Below are 17,912 nucleotides of genomic sequence, written 5' to 3'. Positions count from 1 at the left end.
AATGATAAATTGTTTGGGTTTTAAGGCAGGAGAATTATTAATAGGGAGACTGCATCCCTATTGTGCCCTACTTTCCTGAAAATTTCACTTAATGGATTACTAAGATTTACCAAACCACAGAGAGATTTGCAACCCAGTAGTTATTTTATTGTATTTTCTGATATCAGTGCCCACACTTGATAATACTCCTTTATTATCAGTCCTTCTGGAGTGAAATCTAATTCTTACTTGTATGGAAGTGTTTTTCCTCAAATTGTATTGCTTAGCAACCTTTTATTTCTCTGTTTAGGTCCTATAATATTAACAAGGTAGCAAATCAAGCTGTTGAAGAGATCCTTAAGATCGGTGAGTGAACCATGTGGCACTACTGGCTAAGTATATCTGAAGATACTCCTATCTAATTGGGGCTCTCTTTCTTGGCTCAACAGCTGAAAAGCATGGAGGTTTGAATCTGCCATTGAATGCAGAACTAGTGCAAAAAGGTTAGTGAAAATGATTATTTTCTTTAAACTATAAGAAGTTCAGCCAGTTAATTTTGTAATTAATTTGTGTGAACTCTAATACTAAACACTATTTTAGTACTCCTGCACTATTAACTTTTCTTAAAAACAATATTAAGCTTTGTGGAAAAATGTTTTTAATATGTATTTATATATTTATATGCATATATGTGCACATACACACATTTTATATATATATATATATATATATATATATCTTCAGGAGCATATCAGTTCTAAAATTCCAAACAGCTAATATGAATCACCTGAAGAGAGCTGGTGAATGTTAGTCATGCAGTGGACTGAAATAGATCTTCTGTACAGTTCAATGCTTTCTAAGGTGAAGGCTATTTAACAGCTGGTAAGGTTCAGTATTACCTCTAGGTAGGGAAAACTCTCCTTTCCTGAAGGAATGGGTATTTTTGAGAGTAATTTTCTCTGGGAAAAACTGATGGCTGATTTTTCTACTTACAGTAACAAATTATTACAATGACTCCCTGCTCTATAGTCCAGAAGAACCAAAGATGCTTTTCAGTATTCGAGAACCTATTGTGAACAGAGTTTTCTCAAGTAGTCGGCAGTGTGGCTTTTCTTCAAAGTAAGTGTTGGCTGCAGCAATTACTGAATCGTTATTTCATTCTGTATATTTATTGAAATGTGAGTAACCTAGGAGTTTCACTTGACATCTTTCAACTCCCAGCTTGTGTTGTAAGGAGCTTGAGCATTACTTTCATAGTAACAAGAAGAGAGTGCATGTAAGTTGTGCTATGCCCTTTTTTTGGTGTTTGATTCGTGCACAATCCTACAGGATAAAAGCGCTGTGACCACTTTTGTGTGTGTGCTGTCCCCCATCCTCTGTAAGACACACATTGACAAAGTGGGCTAAATTCAGCCAAGAGCCACCAAGGTGATTGGGGGCTGGAATATATGCTATATAAGGGAGAAGCTCCAAGGGATCTAGTTTTGTTTAGCCTGGAGAAGAGAAAGCTAAGCAGGGGAAATGTAACAGCTATTTTCTCATACCTAATGGACGGTTACAGATGAGATTGAGTTAGATGCCTTTCAGATGCACACAGCAAAACAACAGGGAGCAACAGCCATGACTTGTAGGATTTAAAATTCTGACCAAATATAAGGAAAAAAGTTTTCAGAATGAGAAGTCAGACACAGGCGTAGGCTGCCTAGAGATTGTTGTGTCTCCGGCCATGGAGATATTCAAAACCTTGACTGGGCACCCCTATGCAACCTGATCTCTCTTTGAAGTAAGACCTGCTTTGAGTAGAAGATTGGACTAGGTGTCCCTTGTAATCGAAACTATTATATAATTTAGTAATTCTAATTTGGGGTACTTTTTATGGAATTTGCCGTAAGTAAATATGAACACTGTAGGTGCAGTTATTCTGAAAGTTAACTTAAGAACAGTATGATGTTTCAATATTAACCAGCTGTGAGATGTGACTCAGGTCAATACAAATCTCTAAATTTTGAAATGTTACTTAAATGTACAACTTCTCAAAGGTTGTCCTTTATTTCTTCAGAAAGGGTTATTTCTGTAACCTGCAAGATGGCAGTTTTGACCAAGATATCTGAGATTCATGGTATTCAGCAGAAGGCAACTGAATCCTAGCTGTTTAAGTGTAGGGAAATTAATGAAGCAGTCACAGCTGCAAAGACCCCAGTAGTGAGGATGCACGTTGCTGGATGGTGCATTCTTAATGTGATGCCAGAGCAATTAGCACCCTTAACCTTTGAAATTATGGCCATAGCTACAAGCTCTTATGTTTGTGATAGATGCATCCATGAAATTTAAGTCATTAACTAATAGCTGAATTAAAATTTTGGAGATCAGGATATTCTCTCTAGAGCAAGGTTTAAATCGGGAACAGTCAAACCCATCCATGTGCGACTGAAGTCTTAAAATTGCTCTGGCATCACTACTAGATCCAATCTAGCAGCATGAAACAAAAAAAATTGGAGAGCTCAATTTAATATTGCTTCTACCTTTCATGTGTTTGAAAGGATAAATGCCAACAGTTCAGTTCATTTTCCTTTTAAAGCTAAGTGAAGAATAGCTTTACTCTGGTTTGCCCAGTAGTAGAACAGCTGCCTTGAAATACATTAGCAGATTTTTTTCTATTAGTTTGACTATTTAATCAAAACTCATTTAATATTGACAGCAATGTATTGCCATATTTATTTATGGTACTGCCTGGCAAACATTCTTCAATTTTGACCTTCAATTTTGTGTTTGAAATGACTTTCCCTGCTCTTTGTTTCATGTAACAAAGTAGAATATATTAATACACAAATTATCGGGAAATCTCTAGTGTTGATGGTTGAAACTTAGCATAGAATCATAGAATACTTAAGGTTGGAAGGGACCTCTAGAGGTCATCTAGTCCAACCCCCCTGCACACACAGGGTCACCTAGAGCACGTGGCACAGGACTGTGTCCAAGCGGGTTTGGAAGATCTCCAGAGAAGGAGACTCTACAACCTCTCTGGGCAGCCTGTTCCAGTGTTCTGTCACCCTCACTGTTAAAAAAAAAAATTCCTTAAGTTCCTGTGGAACTTTTGGTGCTTCAGTTTGTGGCCATTACCTCTAGTTCTGTCGGTGGCTGCCAGTGAAAAGAGGCCAGCACCATCCTCCTCACTCCCTCCCTTGAGATACTTATAGACACTGCTCAGGTCCCCTCTCAGCCTTCTCTTCTCCAGGCTGAACAGGCCCAGCTCCCTCAGTCTCTCCTCACAGGGCAGATGTTCCAGGCCCCTGATCATCCTTGTAGCCCTGTGCTGGACTCTCTCTAGCAGCTCCACATCCCTCTTGTACTGTGGAGCCCAGAACTGGACACAATACTCCAGATGCGGCCTCACCAGGGCTGAGTAGAGGGGCAGGATCCTCTCCCTTGACCTGCTGGAGACACTCTTCTTAATGCACCCCAGGATCCCATTGGCCTTCTTGGCCACGAGGGCACACTGCTGCCTCATGGTCAACTTATCATCCACCATGACACCCAGGTCTTTCTCTGCAGAGCTGCTCTCCAGAAGGTCGGTCCCCAGCCTGTACTGGTGTCTGGGGTTATTCCTCCCCAGGTGCAGGACCTTGCACTTGGCCTTGTTGAATTGCATGAGGTTTTTCCCCGCCCAGCTGTCCAGTCTGTCCAGGTCCCTCTGGATGGCAGCGCAGCCCTCTGGGGTATCAGCTACTCCTCCCAGTTTGGTATCATCAGCAAACTTGCTGAGGGAGCACTCTGTGCCTTCATCCAGGTCATTGATGAATAAATTGAACAGGACTGGACTGAGGACTGACCCCTAGGGGACACCGCTAGCTACAGGCCTCCAACTAGACTCTGCACTGCTGATCACCACCCTCTGAGCTCTGCCATCCAGCCAGTTCCTAATCCACCTCACTGTGCACGCACCTATCCCACACTTCCGGAGCTTGCCCAGGAGGATGTTGTGAGGGATGGTGTCAGAAGCTTTGGTGAAGTCGAGATAGACGACATCCACCCCTCTCACCTCATCTATCCAGATGGTTATTCCATCATAGAAGGCTATCAGGTTAGTCAAGCATGATTTCCCCCTTGGTGAATCCATGCTGACTACTCTTGAGGACCTTCTTGTCCTCCATGTGCCTGGAGACAATGGACAGTATGAGCCATTCCATCACTTTTCCGGGGACGGAGGTGAGGCTCACTGGCCTGTAGTTTCCTGGGTCCTCCTCCTTGCCTTTTTTGAAGACTGTCGTGACATTGGCCTTCTTCCAGTCTTCCGGCACCTCCCCCGTTCTCCAGGATCTTTCTAAGATGATGGAGAGTGGCTTAGCCATGACATCTTCCAGCTCCCACAGCACTCTGGGGTGCATCCCATCAGGGCCTATGGATTTGTGGGTATCGAGTTTCCTTAGGTGCTCTCTGACCCAATCTTCCTCTACCCAGGGCAAGTCTTCCTCTCTCCAGGCTTCTTCTCTTGTCCCTAGGGCCTGGGACTCTAAAGGGCTGCCCTTGGTAAACACCGAAGCAAAGAAGGCATTGAGCAACTCTGCTTTTTCTGTGTTCTTCGTAACCAGGGTTCCCATCCCGTTCACCAGCGGACCCACGTTTTCCCTGATCTTCCTTTTGCTGTTCATATATTTGAAGAAGTTTTTCTTGTTATTTTTAACGTCCCTTGCCAGATTGCATTCCAAACGCGCCTTAGATTTCCTTGTCCCAACTCTGCATTCCCTGACTACGTTCCTGTATTTCTCCCAAGGAGGCTCTCCTTTTTTTCCACATTCTGTATGGCGCCTTCTTCTGCTTGAGCATTGCCACAAGCTCCCTGCTCATCCACGCAGGTCTCCTGCCCCCTCTGCCTGACTTCTTACACACAGGGATGCACTGTTGCTGGGCATGGAGGAAGTGCTGCTTGAAAACTAACCAGCTCTCTTGGGCCCCCCTGCCTTCTAGAGCTCTAGCCCATGGGATTCTTCCGAGGAGGTCCCTGAAGAGGCTAAAGTTGGCCCTCCTGAAGTCCATGGTTGTAAGGCTACTTACAGCCCTGCCACCTCCTCATTGGATCCTGAACTCCACCAATTCATGGTCACTGCAGCCGAGGCTACCCCCCCCACCTTCACATGTCCTACAAGTCCCTCCCTATTTGATAGCACGAGGTCCAGTAGCCCACCTCTCCTCGTCGGCTCCTCCACAACCTGTGCCAAAAAGTTATCGTCGACACTCTGCAGGAACCTCCAGGACTGCTTGTGCCTGGCTGTGTTGTCCTTCCAGTTGATGTCGGGGTAGTTGAAGTCCCCCATGAGAACCAGGGCCTGTGACTGTGAGGCAATATCCAGCTGCCTATAGAAGGCCTCATCAACCTCCTCGTCCTGGTCAGGTGGCCTGTAGCAGACACCCACCACAGTGTCTCCCACATTAGCCTGCCCTCTAACCCTTACCCACAACCTCCCAACTCGCTCATCTTCCACTCCCAGGTTGAGCTCCATGCATTCCAGTTGCTCTCACATAAAGAGCAACTCCACCACCTCGCCTTCCCAGCCTGTCCTTCCTAAAGAGCACATAGCCTTTCATGGCAGCGCTCCAGTCGTGTGAGCTGTCCCACCATGTCTCTGTGATTCCAATGAGATCATGATGCTGGGACCGCACATAGATCTCTAGTTCATCCTGCTTATTCCCGATGCTTCGCGCGTTGGTGTACAGGCATTTCAGGGAAGTAATCGAGCCTGCAGGTTTCCCAGGAGGGGTGAAAGAGGACCCTCTGTGATCATTTCCTATCCTCACTTCCCCACTAGCATACTCCCGCTGGACGCCATCTGACCTTGGCTGCGTGGTACTGTTTGCCGTGTCTGTGTGACACTCCCCTTCCCCCTTCTCGTCTAGTTTAAAGCCCTCCTAACCAGGTTGGCCAGCCTTTTGGCAAAGAGACATGTGCCCCTCTTGCTGAGATGGATCCCATCATTCCCCACTAGCTGGTGGTCATCAAAGAGAGTCCCATGGTCATAGGAGCCAAAACCCTGTTGCCAAGCTCAGTGGCGCAGCCAGTTGTTAATCTGCCATATCTGCCTTCTCCTCCTTGAATCCATTCCCCTCATTGGTAGGATAGAGGAGAACACTACCTGGGCTCCTATACCTTTGACTGCCATCCCTAGGGCTCTGAAGTCTCGCTTGATATCCCTCAGTTTCCCCATGGCATCATTTGTGCCCACGTGTAACAGTACCAGGGGGGTAATAGTCAGACTCCTGGACAAGCCTTGGGAGCCTCTCTGTAACATCCTTTATTTGGGCCCCTGGTAAGCAGCAGACCTCTCTGGATAAGGGGTCAGGTCTACAGATCGGTGCCTCCGTGGTGACTATCGTCATACTTAATATTGTTATTGATTTGTGAAAAAGTTATAGTTTAAAATTATACATTAGAACTGTGCTCAATTAATGTAAAATATTTTTCTGTAAAAGATCTGTTAGGCAAATAGGTATTAAATGGGATTGTCCCCTTTCCTCAGGAGAGCTAACCTACAGCTTTCAGTATTGAGTGCTGTTGCATGGGCCATCCTCCCTCTCCGTGGGCAGGTGTGATTCTTCCTTTGACAAGGTCCTCAGTCTGCTCTAGACTTTGCTGTAACACTGCAAAGCACTGATAATGCTAGAGGCTGCTCGTACTTAATAGCCTCTTGAATTCTTGTGTGTGTAAGTTTGCTGAGCAAATAGTGTTGGTGCTTGGGGATCCTGAGTGACTGAGGGTTCACCCACCCATCCAAAGAAATACCTGAGAAGTAGCCCATGTATTAGAGTAAGAGCTTGTATGAAGTAGCTCAAGACTTGCACTATTTACTGAGAAGTTTTTTTCTTTTCCTCTCCCCCCCCCCGCCACCAGAGTCTGTGTCCGTTCCCGCTGTTGGGATGCATGTATGGTTGTAGATGGAGGAACATCTTTTGAGTTTAACGATGGGGCAATAGCTTCAATTATGATTGATACGGAGGATGCACTGTGCACTGTCCTATTGGAAGAGTGAAGGACCCTAACGTGTCTTCTGTGGAAACAGTTCTGGATCCAGAGAGGGAGCTCCTGGAGATAGACAGCATGTCACATTGCTGCATTAAGTTGGAAGTTAACTTTTGGATGCAAGAACATTTGAAAGAAGCTTGAGATCCTTCTCCATCCTTGGGATGAGGAAATCTTAGAAACCTGATATTTAAGCTGTTTTGCACCTGGTGTAAAAGAAACGTATCTGAATTCTTACTTAAAACTTCAGTGAAAATTGACACTTCTAACCTGTAAGGCTGTTCTGGATGGGCTCGAGATTCGGCACTAATCAGCCAGAACAAGGTGACTGCATTGAGCATTTATTCAGGTGAAAGCACATGAAAGCAGCAAAGTATGGATAACTACTCACGAGGTGATACCTGCCAGTGGGATACTGGACCCGAACATCCTCTCGAGCTGGCAGATCAGAGAGAGAGAGAGTGTTGCTGACTGGCTCCCGCGGAGACAGCGCAGGCCTCAGAGTGAGGAGTTTCTCCTCCCCCGGCTCTCTCCACACTGTCCTCTCTGTGCTCGGTGCATCCTGGCACGTAGGGTCAGTACGACCCAGGAGGCAGGCCGGGGGGTGGACAAACTCCGCCTCTAGTTGTGCAACTCTCCCCTCTGGGTGCGCAGGCACGCATGCCAGTCAGGGGTCCCAGCCCTCAATTCGAGGGTCCTGCCTTCCTCCTCTTCTTCCTCATTTCCAGGTGTTTGGCCTCCAAAGCTAGTTTGGAGGACGTCTGCGGTTAAGTTGGCTACAAGCCCGGCCAAGCGGCCGGCTTCAACAGATTTCTGGGGGGAGTTGCCTGTGAACCGGGCTGAGCAGCTGCATCCGTGCTCCTTATCGCTCAGCCTAGGCAGGCAAACATCTTCTTTCCCAAGGTCTGGCCTCTGCTTCCCACAGGAGATTTTTATGGCTCTACAGATCACAGAAATTTCCATCTCCAATCCAGAGGACTGATACACAGTCCAGAGTGGAACATTGAGCCAATGGATCCTGCTTGCAGGACTTGCTTTATAAGCAAGGGCTACACTTCCAACTGAAGAACAAACAAGCTTTCACCTACCCATTCTTAAATTCATAAATTATCTGCCTCATGGCAGAGGAGTAAGATTCTGCGATAGCAAGAATATCACAAGCAAAAGATCACTCTTACTGCATTATATTTCTATTACACATAGCAGATGTCAACCAGAAGAAAATAAAAAAAGGCTGTTTTGCCATTTAGCTCAATAAATCAGCTGATACTTAAAACAATATATCTTTTCCCCCATAATAAGATAAATGCTGCTCTTTACCTGATATCTGCAGATTCTGTCTGTAGCCACTTAAGTTTAATTGGGTTACTTTTGAAATAACATGAGTGACTGCTGCTTTGACGTAGGCAGCTGTGAAGTTGCACCAGGACAAGTTCAGCTCCTTCAATTTATACAAAAATTAACAGAGGGAAGCACGAATGGAAATAGAAGTTTTTGCATTAAAAGTATCATTGAATTAGATAAATATCAGAACTCAAACTGTAATGTAGCTACTACCAAGCTGCTATTAATAAGTACATATTTCACTCTTAGAATAATTAGGCTTTGGAGCAGGTTGCACATAAAGGCTGTGGAATCTCTGTCCTTGGAGAGTTTCACGACCTGATCAGAGAAAGCAACCTGGTTGGTGCTGAATTCAGAACTTGCTCTGAGCAGTGGGTGGAAGGGGCCTCCCAAGGCCCCTTTCCAACCTGGATAATTCCACGCGATTTTAGGATGTGAAATAGTTATCTCAGGAGGCTGCCAGAAGGAGATACTGTCTTTAGTCTTGTTTCTTGGTTGGTGACTTGACTCTTACTACTGAATAATCATTCACATTTAGAGAGGAGAAAAAAAAAAGGGGGGGAAGACGACCACTGGTTAGCCATGATTAGTGTGTGGCAGGTGACATATTTTACAGTTTTATGTAAGTATTGGCCATGTTGCGACCCTAACTCTCTTCATATGCTTCATACCTATAGATTATCACTATTCAGGGACAGGAACAAAGTTTTATTTTTCACCCTTGGGTTTTTGTATATGCGCAGGCACTGATCAGTGTAACCAGAGGACACAGACACAGCAAACAATACAAAGCAGAGCCTCTAGCGGGCAATCTCTATATAAACACACACACACACACACACACACACAAAAACAAATTATTAAAGCACTGAGGTTATTAAAGCACAGAACATCCCAGGAGGACACACACTGGTGAAGCCAATCCATACACACACTGCACGGTTTCTGTTCTGTTGGTAATGAAATGGGCCCACATTGCCACCAGCATTACTAGCCCAGCTCAGTTTTTCTGAGCGTTATGCACTGTACAGAGACAGCCATTCCCTAAAGAGCTTATGATCCAAGTAATCAGACCAAGCAATAGAAAGCATTATCTGCCCGTGAGGCAAGGCAGAGAGAGATTAAGACTTTGTCTCCCCACAAACTTGCAGCAGTTTGATTAAAAACATGTTTTTGCAGAAGCAATGATTAAGTAGTTTGTCTAGCAACCCCCAGGAAGTCAGCAGAAAGGCCAAAATAGAAATCCCAGATCTGTTAGGGCTCAATTCAATGACTTCCTGTCAGCAGATGTTTTAATCACTGGAGCTGAACACTGCACTTCATAAAGCAGAAGGTCACTATTGAAGGATTATTTTAACATGGATGGAATGACACAATGTTTTCTGTCATCCAAACTGTACTCTGCATATAAAGGGAGATCTCAGACTCCACTTTAGAGCTGCAAAACACTCACTTTGCAAGGATGACATATTACTTTCATTAAGAAAAATCAAATTTGGAACATAATCAAAGGTGCCTTTTATCTGCCAACAGGACTTTATTTTTGCTGTTAAAGAAGAAAGTAGCTTGGTGAAAACAAACTGTTAGGCGTTTGGGAATACAAACAGGTTCCAAAGAGAGATACTAAGAGACAAGCACAACGGGGGAGCCCAAGCAACAAAAAAAAAAATAGGAAAAAGAAAAAAGAATAGAGAAGAACATTTCTCTCTGGAACAGCAGTAAGCAGGAATAGCAAAAACTGTTTTTGTCTTACTCAGTACAGCTGCTCAACATCAACTCCAGGGCTTCTGCCCTGAGCACCCACAGAAATTTAGTCGTATCAAACTGGGATTCTGAGCAATGCTCCTGTAGGGAAGAAAAAAGAAAAGTCAGGTGAAATGTAAGCGTTGAAACATCACTTGCATTGCTCAGATGTTAAGAGCTGAAATTCCAGGCTCAGAATTGTTAAACATGCAACACTTATCCTTATTAATCTGATCAACCTTCGAGTCGGTAAGGATTTTGGCTCACAGCACAGCTTGGAAAGGAATACCTGCCCATTTAACTGATGACCCTGGTAAGTTTCCATATTTATAAACTGCTAAGTGTAAAAAGAAACATAATTTCTTCTCACCTTCTGCTGTTGTAAGCCAATGAACAAACCCCATGCCTTATCAGAAGTGCCTATACCTCTAAAAAAGACTGCGTTTCTCAAGTCCCCATTTCTCAAGTCATCTCTCTATAAGTGAGAAATGGTGCAGAGCACACAGAGCACCAGGTGGAGCAGTTTCTAGGACCTCTTCAAATAGAAAGGGGCACGTGCACTCTGGGAGTGCAGAAATGGGAAAATAAAAGTTAGTAACAGCTAATTCTGGTACTTGCCAAAAAACAGGCATGGTAAAAGACTCCCACAGTGCACAACTGCGTAATTTCACACAGCCTGCACAAAAGAGTGGCACCAAACAAAGTATTTATTGAGCATTTCTGATATGCCACTCACTTGATGATGTCATCAGAAAGAACTAGCCATTCCAGGCTCAGGTTCTGCAGCTTCTCGCATCAACAGAGGATACTCTGCAGATCTGCAACAGATACTGTGCAGTTCGACAGATCCATATGTTGAACCCTGAGTGGTCTAAAAAGGAGAAAGGTGGATTACTAGAAATAAATTAAAAACCAACCCCCAAATTCCAAACAATATAAATATCTCTACTAAGACAAATGTGCACAAAGCCTGCAGAAAATAATTGTGCATTTGTACCTTAAATAAATATTGCTACTTAAACCAAGCCCACTGGATCTACTACTAAGCTACTAACCAAAGCTGCCGAACTCTTAACTTCAAGGTGAATAAATGTAAGATTCATCACAAGAGCTGCAAGTCTATCCTGCTGGACTTAAACCATTTCATTAAACATCACCTATAAAAGTGTCTGGCAATTCTTGCTTCTAAAATAAAGAAATGAATTTCAAGTGGGTTATGATCCTCATATTATGCTTTCAAAAACTACATTAACTTGCTTTTAAATAACTGACTGATGAACACAAATCCTCTTATTACAACACATGCCTAAACAGTGATCAGCCCTACCACGCTACAGAGACGTCACAAATACTACCATTTGGATTTTAACCAAAAACACACAGAAAGCAGTGAAGACTATATGAGATTAACGACTTCAGGATCCAGAACACGGAGAAAACTTTACTTGATGTTTTTAAACAGTGGATTCCCAATACAGGATCTCGGGCAGCGGAAAACAGTAACACCTGCAGGCAGCAACTGCCTGATGACTGCTGGCAGCAGATTCCTGCCAGCCAGATCCAGAGTCTGCCAGAGGGATTCATCATACCTAGGGCACAGAATTGTACAGGTTAGTGAGAATAACTGAGGCAGAACTACAAGCACAACAGAAAGCCTTCAATGACACAAAGACTGAGGGAAAGCACATTAAACCCATTCAAGAAAATGTATTAATGCTAAAATACTTGAGTCATCTCTTAAAATGCATACATATAAGCCACATGCAGTATCAACTGAATTACACATGAAAGCACAAGTCAAGAACTAGACCACTTAACAATCTCTGGAAGCAAAGCTTTCCTTAGCACCAAGCAATACTTACAAGAGACGATACCATCTCTTGCAAATCAGGGAAACTTTTAGCAGGTCCTTTAGGGGCAAATATGCAAAGATTGCCAATAGCAACTCATCTGGAAGCGCATCCCAAGAAACACCTTGAAGGAAAGAAAGAACGAACATGTTTTAGTTAGAGCTGGCTCATTTTGGCCTGCTGATCAGATGCCTTTTTGGCTTTGTGGTTATATGCTCAGTAAGCACTGCTATATCGTCCCTAGGCTATACATACACCCAACCACTGCTCAGTCCCCTTTCATGTTTTCATTACAGGAAGACATTATGACCATTTTTGCGTAGGTGTAACAGGCAAAAGCAGAACTTCCATAGCATTGACTTGGTGCATATATGTCCTGAAGCTATAGAAAAACATTTTTTTTCTGAAAAACTACAGTCTTCATTCACATACTCATTTGGGAAGCAAGAGTAGCTCAATTGCTTCCTCTGTAATTCTCTCCAAGGCTTTTAGACTCCTGCATGCAGGAGGGAAAGGCAAGTCAAAAAGACAGCTTCAGAAATTTGGGCTTCTTGTGTCTTCTTTCCCTAAAGTGCCCATCCTATCCACACACAAGGCGCCCATAAGAGAGTCCAAGGTGAGATTTCACACAGTTCAGAACTGGGGAGCACAAACAGAACATGCATGATGACCACTCTCCCCCGGGAATCATCCCTGATTCTCGCAGGCCAAAAGCTACGTGGCCGGCACGGCCCTACCTGGCTCTGCCTCGCGGAGCAGCCGGGGCCGGCGCACAATCACAAAGTCCCTCTCCTTCTCCTTGACCTTCTGGTGCTTGTGCGGAGGGCAGGGTGAGAGCAGCAACTCCTACGCCGTGTTCTTGTTGCCCAGCTTGTCCTTCTTGAGCATGGACAACCCCGTACCCGAGAGCAGCTCCGACATCTTGCTGGAGTCCCAGTCCCACGTGAAGCTGGTGCAAACATTGCTGCTAGAGGATGGGATTTCCTGGAGGTGCTTTCTGGGGAAACACAGAGCAAGAATAATGAATAAATAAATAAATAAAGACTAACAGAAGTTCCCAGCCACACCAACACCAAGGCCAGAAGGCTGCAGAAACCCTCCTCATGCTGCAATGGCTCCCAGTAGCAGCGAGAAATGGCAGGAAAATAACTTGGGAATAACTGCATGTTAACTGCATGTTAATTACATATTTATTAGTTAAGAAGGGGAGTAGTTAGAAGAGGCAATTTGCTCTGACAGATTGGTGGGTGTTGGGAGCACGAACAAGCACTGGGCCGGGAAAGGGGGGGGGGGGTCCTGCCCTCCCCCCCCCCACTAACAAAACACATGGGAGTTAAAGGGATGGAATAACCGGGGGGTATACGACACGACAGTGATGGGCGCTGGGAAGCTGCATCCCCTGCACCTCACGGCCCGCGCAGCCCCGCCAGGATTCTCGATCCCCCTGTCTCGGTGGGGACCTCCCCCGCTCCCCCGGCCACCACGCGCGCTCCCGCGGGCACCATGCACTCCAGCACTCCCCGCTCCAGAGATCGCTGCTCTGTCTCCCTCAACCCCCCGCACCCCTGCAGGGCGGCGGGGGAAGGCGCGGGGAAGTCTATGCTCGGAGGCGGGACCCCACGCATCATCACTCCCCGCTTCACACCTCACTGCAACTCCCACCTCACCGAGCGTGCGGGATCCCGCCGGGCCGCCCAGAAGTCGGCGCGGCACCCCCTGCGAGACCTCTCAGGAAGTGTAGTTCGCCGTCCGCCCGCCTCCCGCGCCGCGCCCTTGCGCGGCCGCGGGTGGTGATGACGCGGAGGGCGGTGTGCGGGCAATGGCGATGTGCACGGGACGAGGTGGGGCTGCTAGTGGTGCTGCCGCCTGCTGAGCGGCGGGAGGATGGAGGGTGGCGGGATGCGGTCGGGCACCTGTTGCTGAGCTGCGCTACCGTCTTTGTGACAGGTGAGGCGAGGCTTGGACGGCAGCGCCGAGTCATGGCCGGGCCGAGCGCAGCATGGGGGGCGGCGCGGCGCGGCAGAGCGCAGCCTCCAGACGCCCTAGGGCGGCCCGAGCTACCCCGAGCAGGGCGGGCTGGGGGTGTCTGCGACGAGTTGGGGCTGCCGTGGGGGCAGCCTTTAGCCCCCGGGTTTCCCCTTCTTCCGCGGACCCTCGGCGTGTACATTTCAGACACAGAGGCCAGTGTTTTGTTTATTTGTTTTCTTGATCTACGCAGAGTTAAGAGCACGTTCTGTTTGGTGGGTGAGTATGAAGCCGTCTGCTGTAGCAGCTTCACCCTACGGCAGTGTCTGGTTCGACAGAGTCACGGTGATGGTGGCTCTTCTTTTACAGGGTTTTACAGCGTTTCCTGCCCTCTGGGAGCGCCTTCGTGTGCACAGGTGGGATTTAGGAACATAGAGGGGCTCCATCTGTATTTTCTCGTCACATCAGCAGCCACTCCTGTCTAAAACGCATGTGCTGTTTTCACACAAGGCTTCAGGGTATTTATCCTAGTCCTGTTTCCAGTAATGTGATTCCTCACCCGTAACATCTAAATTGCATGTTTGGAAACTGGTGGGGATGGAAAACTAATTCTGAGCACACCTAAACGCTGCCCCTTGTTTGTGCTGTAGTAATGGAGAGATGTGCCTATGGATCTGGAGACAGCCATAGAAAGCCTGGCAAAACACATGTGGTTATTAAGTTGGATATAGTCACTGATGTGACTCAGCTGGCATTAATTTTTGTGGAGCATTTAGCGTTAATCATTTTCAGTTTTAACTAATATAATGGAGTGGTTCTTTAAAGGCTACTTAAAGGGATAATCAAATGATAGTTTTTTTTTTTTTAATTAAAAAAATAAACTGGCTACATTTAACCTGCTATTCTGCATCCCTTTTTAATCATAGAATTCCTTCATCTCTTACTCTTTAATATTCACTCTTCTTTCTCACCATGGGAAAGTGAATGCAAAATATTTGGTGAAAGGAAAAAAAGTACAATTATGTGTTTTAAAATTCTAAATTACCAAATCACCTAGGTTTGTCTTGCTGCACTGTTAGACTTCTGATCCTGTGATTGGCCACCTTACGTTTCTTATTGCCCACCTGCTCTTTGTGGGTGCATTAACCTCAGGCTGCTCAAATAGCAGTTTGTTGTGTGTGGTTGGGTTTTTTTTTCAAGTTTTTATGGCAACTAGACCAGCTTTTGTATTCTCTGTTTCACTTTTCCAGATGATAGGTTGCTTTCTTCAATCTGTTGTTTCCATAGTACTCTCCTCTCTGAAAGCATCAGTGTCTGTGGTACTTAGTATCTCCCATCTGAGGGCAGGTGGTGCCAAGTAAAGGAAGTGACCTTACCGTGTGTTTGTACTGTGGATTCCTTGCTTGTGTTTGAACATCCTTATCTACCTCTTATTTACTGATCCCTAGGAGAACCCAGTTTCTCACCAGATCAGAATGCTCCTATTTTGCATGCAATCAGTGCTGTATGAGATTGTATTTTTTTTATTGTCATTAACAGATACAAAGCCTGTAGTTTCCCTAAATATTTATATGCCTGCAATTACATATTTATTCCATTTAAGGCTTTGCTTTGTTTCAGGATAGTTGAGGTTATGGATGCTAATGGAATATCTGCGTGTAGCAGGCTTCGTGTTTCTTAGATGCCGTACAGATGTTTTCTTGATTCATCTCAAAGGTGTTAGTTGTTGCCAGCTAGTGCATCTGGGTAGCTGCTGTGGACAGTCTTCTTGGGTAGCCTGAGGCTGGATTCTTTCTTCAGGTAGTTTTCTTTTTGAGTTAAGATACAGAACCTCTTCGTTTTTTGTCTGCTTATAAATACTTATTATTTTCCCAAACTGCAATGGATATTGCATAATAAAGCAAAAAATGCACATACATCAGAAGACTTGGATATGAAGATGGCTGGAGGGATTATTTTTAATGTTTGTTTTCTTTTTTTTTAAGATTTCTAACATGTGACAAACCAAGGGAAGTTAAGTTAGCCCGTTGTTTGTTGGTAGGAGTGTTAAGGATTGTTAACAGAGAGTGGTTTCATTAGTCCAAAAGGTTTAATTAAGCACGTCTGTAAAAGGGGTTCTTCAGCATGGGGTTTCAGAAACCTCTCAGGGCTGTTGTGGCAGACCTTATTTTTTGTTTTCCAAGGTAGATGTACTGGAAGAAACTGATTAGCAACTAGATTTGTCACCTGGCAGGAAGGCAAAGGTCACTACTGAGCTGCGCATGGGTGTTTTGCTGGGGTAGCAGTTCTCAGTTTATAGTCGTTGCAGAGATGTGGGTTCATCCTCAGGGGGTAGGTGCTGTCTCGCAGATGTTTCTCTCAGTTTTGTCTGTTGCTATCTTTGGTATCTCGCTCATAACTTGGTAACTTCCTTTGTGAAAGGTTTCTTTTTCTTCTTTTATGTAATTACGATGTTGAAAGTTTCAAATATAGGATATGGCAGTCATTCACCTCTAGTCATTTGACTCTTCCAAAGTAGCTTAGCTGAAAATATCCAAGATTTCTAGAAATGTAACTTTTTCAAATATGTCTGACCTGATCTGCATTGCACTAGATTAAGAAGAACAGCAAAGACTGAAGTAGTTAGTCTGAGGTACCAAAAGTAGAAAAACAGAAATGTGCTGGCTGTCTTTAATATTTAAAGAACAGAAGGGAGAACAAGAGAACGAAAAGCTTCATTTTAAGTTCCTGAAAAAAAAATCTTAGAACACAGCCAATTTGTAATAGAGACTGTAATAGAGGAGTAAAGCCAACATGGGTTTGTCAAAGACAAATTATAAAAGTAACCTAGCCTCTTTTCTTAATAGACTAGCAGGTGGATTATATATGAGAAGAATCACTTGATTCTTTCTCATGATGTTTCTGTAGCCAAACTAGGGAAGTTTGGGACCTATTTGTACATGGCAAGGCAAAGCTACATGAATAAGGTCAGCTGCTCTGCCATATTTTCAAAGCTTCCATAGTGAAGTTATGTAGTTATTAAAACTAAAGAGGGCACAAAGCTCGGGGGGATTACAGGCATATTTGAGTGTTTTAGTTGAAATCAGGGTGCCTTGATTCAGAGATGAAGCATGTGGCAGGGGAGAGGATAGAAGTCAGGGGAGTTCTGTGACAGATGATGCTGAAGCAGGAGTTATCAACTACCAAATACATGGTGGAAAACCATGTTGTGGTTGTTAAGGATGAAGAATTTGGGGATGTAGTGAGGTTATACTTTTCTTTGTACATTTCAGTAAGATGTGTGAAGCAATTTTTACCCTCATTTCGGTGCTTCTCAGGCCATAGGTGGAATATTATGTGGTTTCCAGACAGGTGTAGAAGCTGGGGAAGAGTGTCAGGGAGAGTAGTGAGAAAGCTGCAGAAAATGAGATCTTGGACCAATTGAGAAAGATTCAAGTAGTAATTATATTTGTTTCCAAAATGAACAGTGTGCTAATAAGTCACTTTCATGCAAAATTTGAAAACAATGTTACAGTATTACAGTTTAACGTGAGATTTATGGTTAAAGTGGTGTTGGAGTCCACCTCAGTGGGTCCTTTCTTTACACAAGCACCTTATTCTTTTCAAAAATGAAATGCAATGTAAAAGCTGTTGTAGAACTGCCAAACTGCTTTAACTGTTTGGGAATTAAATGTGAAAGTAGCAAATAACAAATCTTCAGGGATATATCACAGAATTATTGTCTAGCATGTCCTCTAGGACATGCCAGTGTTGCAAACCTGTAATTTCTTAACTAGAAATAAGGCAATTTTCACTGCTTAGATGTCTCATGCATACGTCTGCTACACACTATCCTGAGAGATTAGTAAATGAAATGATTTATTTCAACAAATTTTAAAGGGATTTAAAATAAATTGAGGGAATCACTGGTGGCAGCATTTATTTTAAAACTGAATTTCTAGTTAAAAGTGAATGCATTGAAAATGCAAGCGGGGAAGCCATAGCAAAAACTTATTGCAGTTGCATCAAACCAGCTAAAA

General features: G+C 44.5%; 1 protein-coding gene and 1 pseudogene across 2 annotated transcripts in view; one reads left to right on the top strand and one right to left on the bottom strand.

The window, feature by feature from the left end:
* Positions 1-7,106, top strand: part of LOC104572208 (NAD kinase 2, mitochondrial) — a 35,568-nt gene extending 28,462 nt beyond the window's left edge. For both annotated transcript variants that reach the window (XM_088537555.1, XM_010219365.2), the window contains 4 exons: positions 290-345; positions 429-482; positions 975-1,098; positions 6,863-7,106. In XM_088537555.1, the coding sequence (XP_088393681.1) occupies positions 290-345; positions 429-482; positions 975-1,098; positions 6,863-7,001 (373 nt within the window). In that variant the 3' untranslated portion in view covers positions 7,002-7,106. The remainder of the gene's footprint in view (positions 1-289; positions 346-428; positions 483-974; positions 1,099-6,862) is intronic.
* Positions 7,107-8,075: 969 nt separating this feature from the next.
* Positions 8,076-13,909, bottom strand: LOC104572210 (S-phase kinase-associated protein 2-like; annotated as a pseudogene).
* Positions 13,910-17,912: the final 4,003 nt, after the last annotated feature.

The sequence above is a fragment of the Tinamus guttatus genome, unplaced genomic scaffold (assembly GCF_059628265.1).
Source record: "Tinamus guttatus ecotype Peru unplaced genomic scaffold, ASM5962826v1 Tinamus_guttatus_pri_ptg000812l, whole genome shotgun sequence".
In the NCBI taxonomy this organism is placed as follows: domain Eukaryota; kingdom Metazoa; phylum Chordata; class Aves; order Tinamiformes; family Tinamidae; genus Tinamus; species Tinamus guttatus.
The sequence above is the reverse complement of the archived record's forward strand: the minus strand, read 5'-3'. Positions and strand labels throughout refer to the sequence as shown.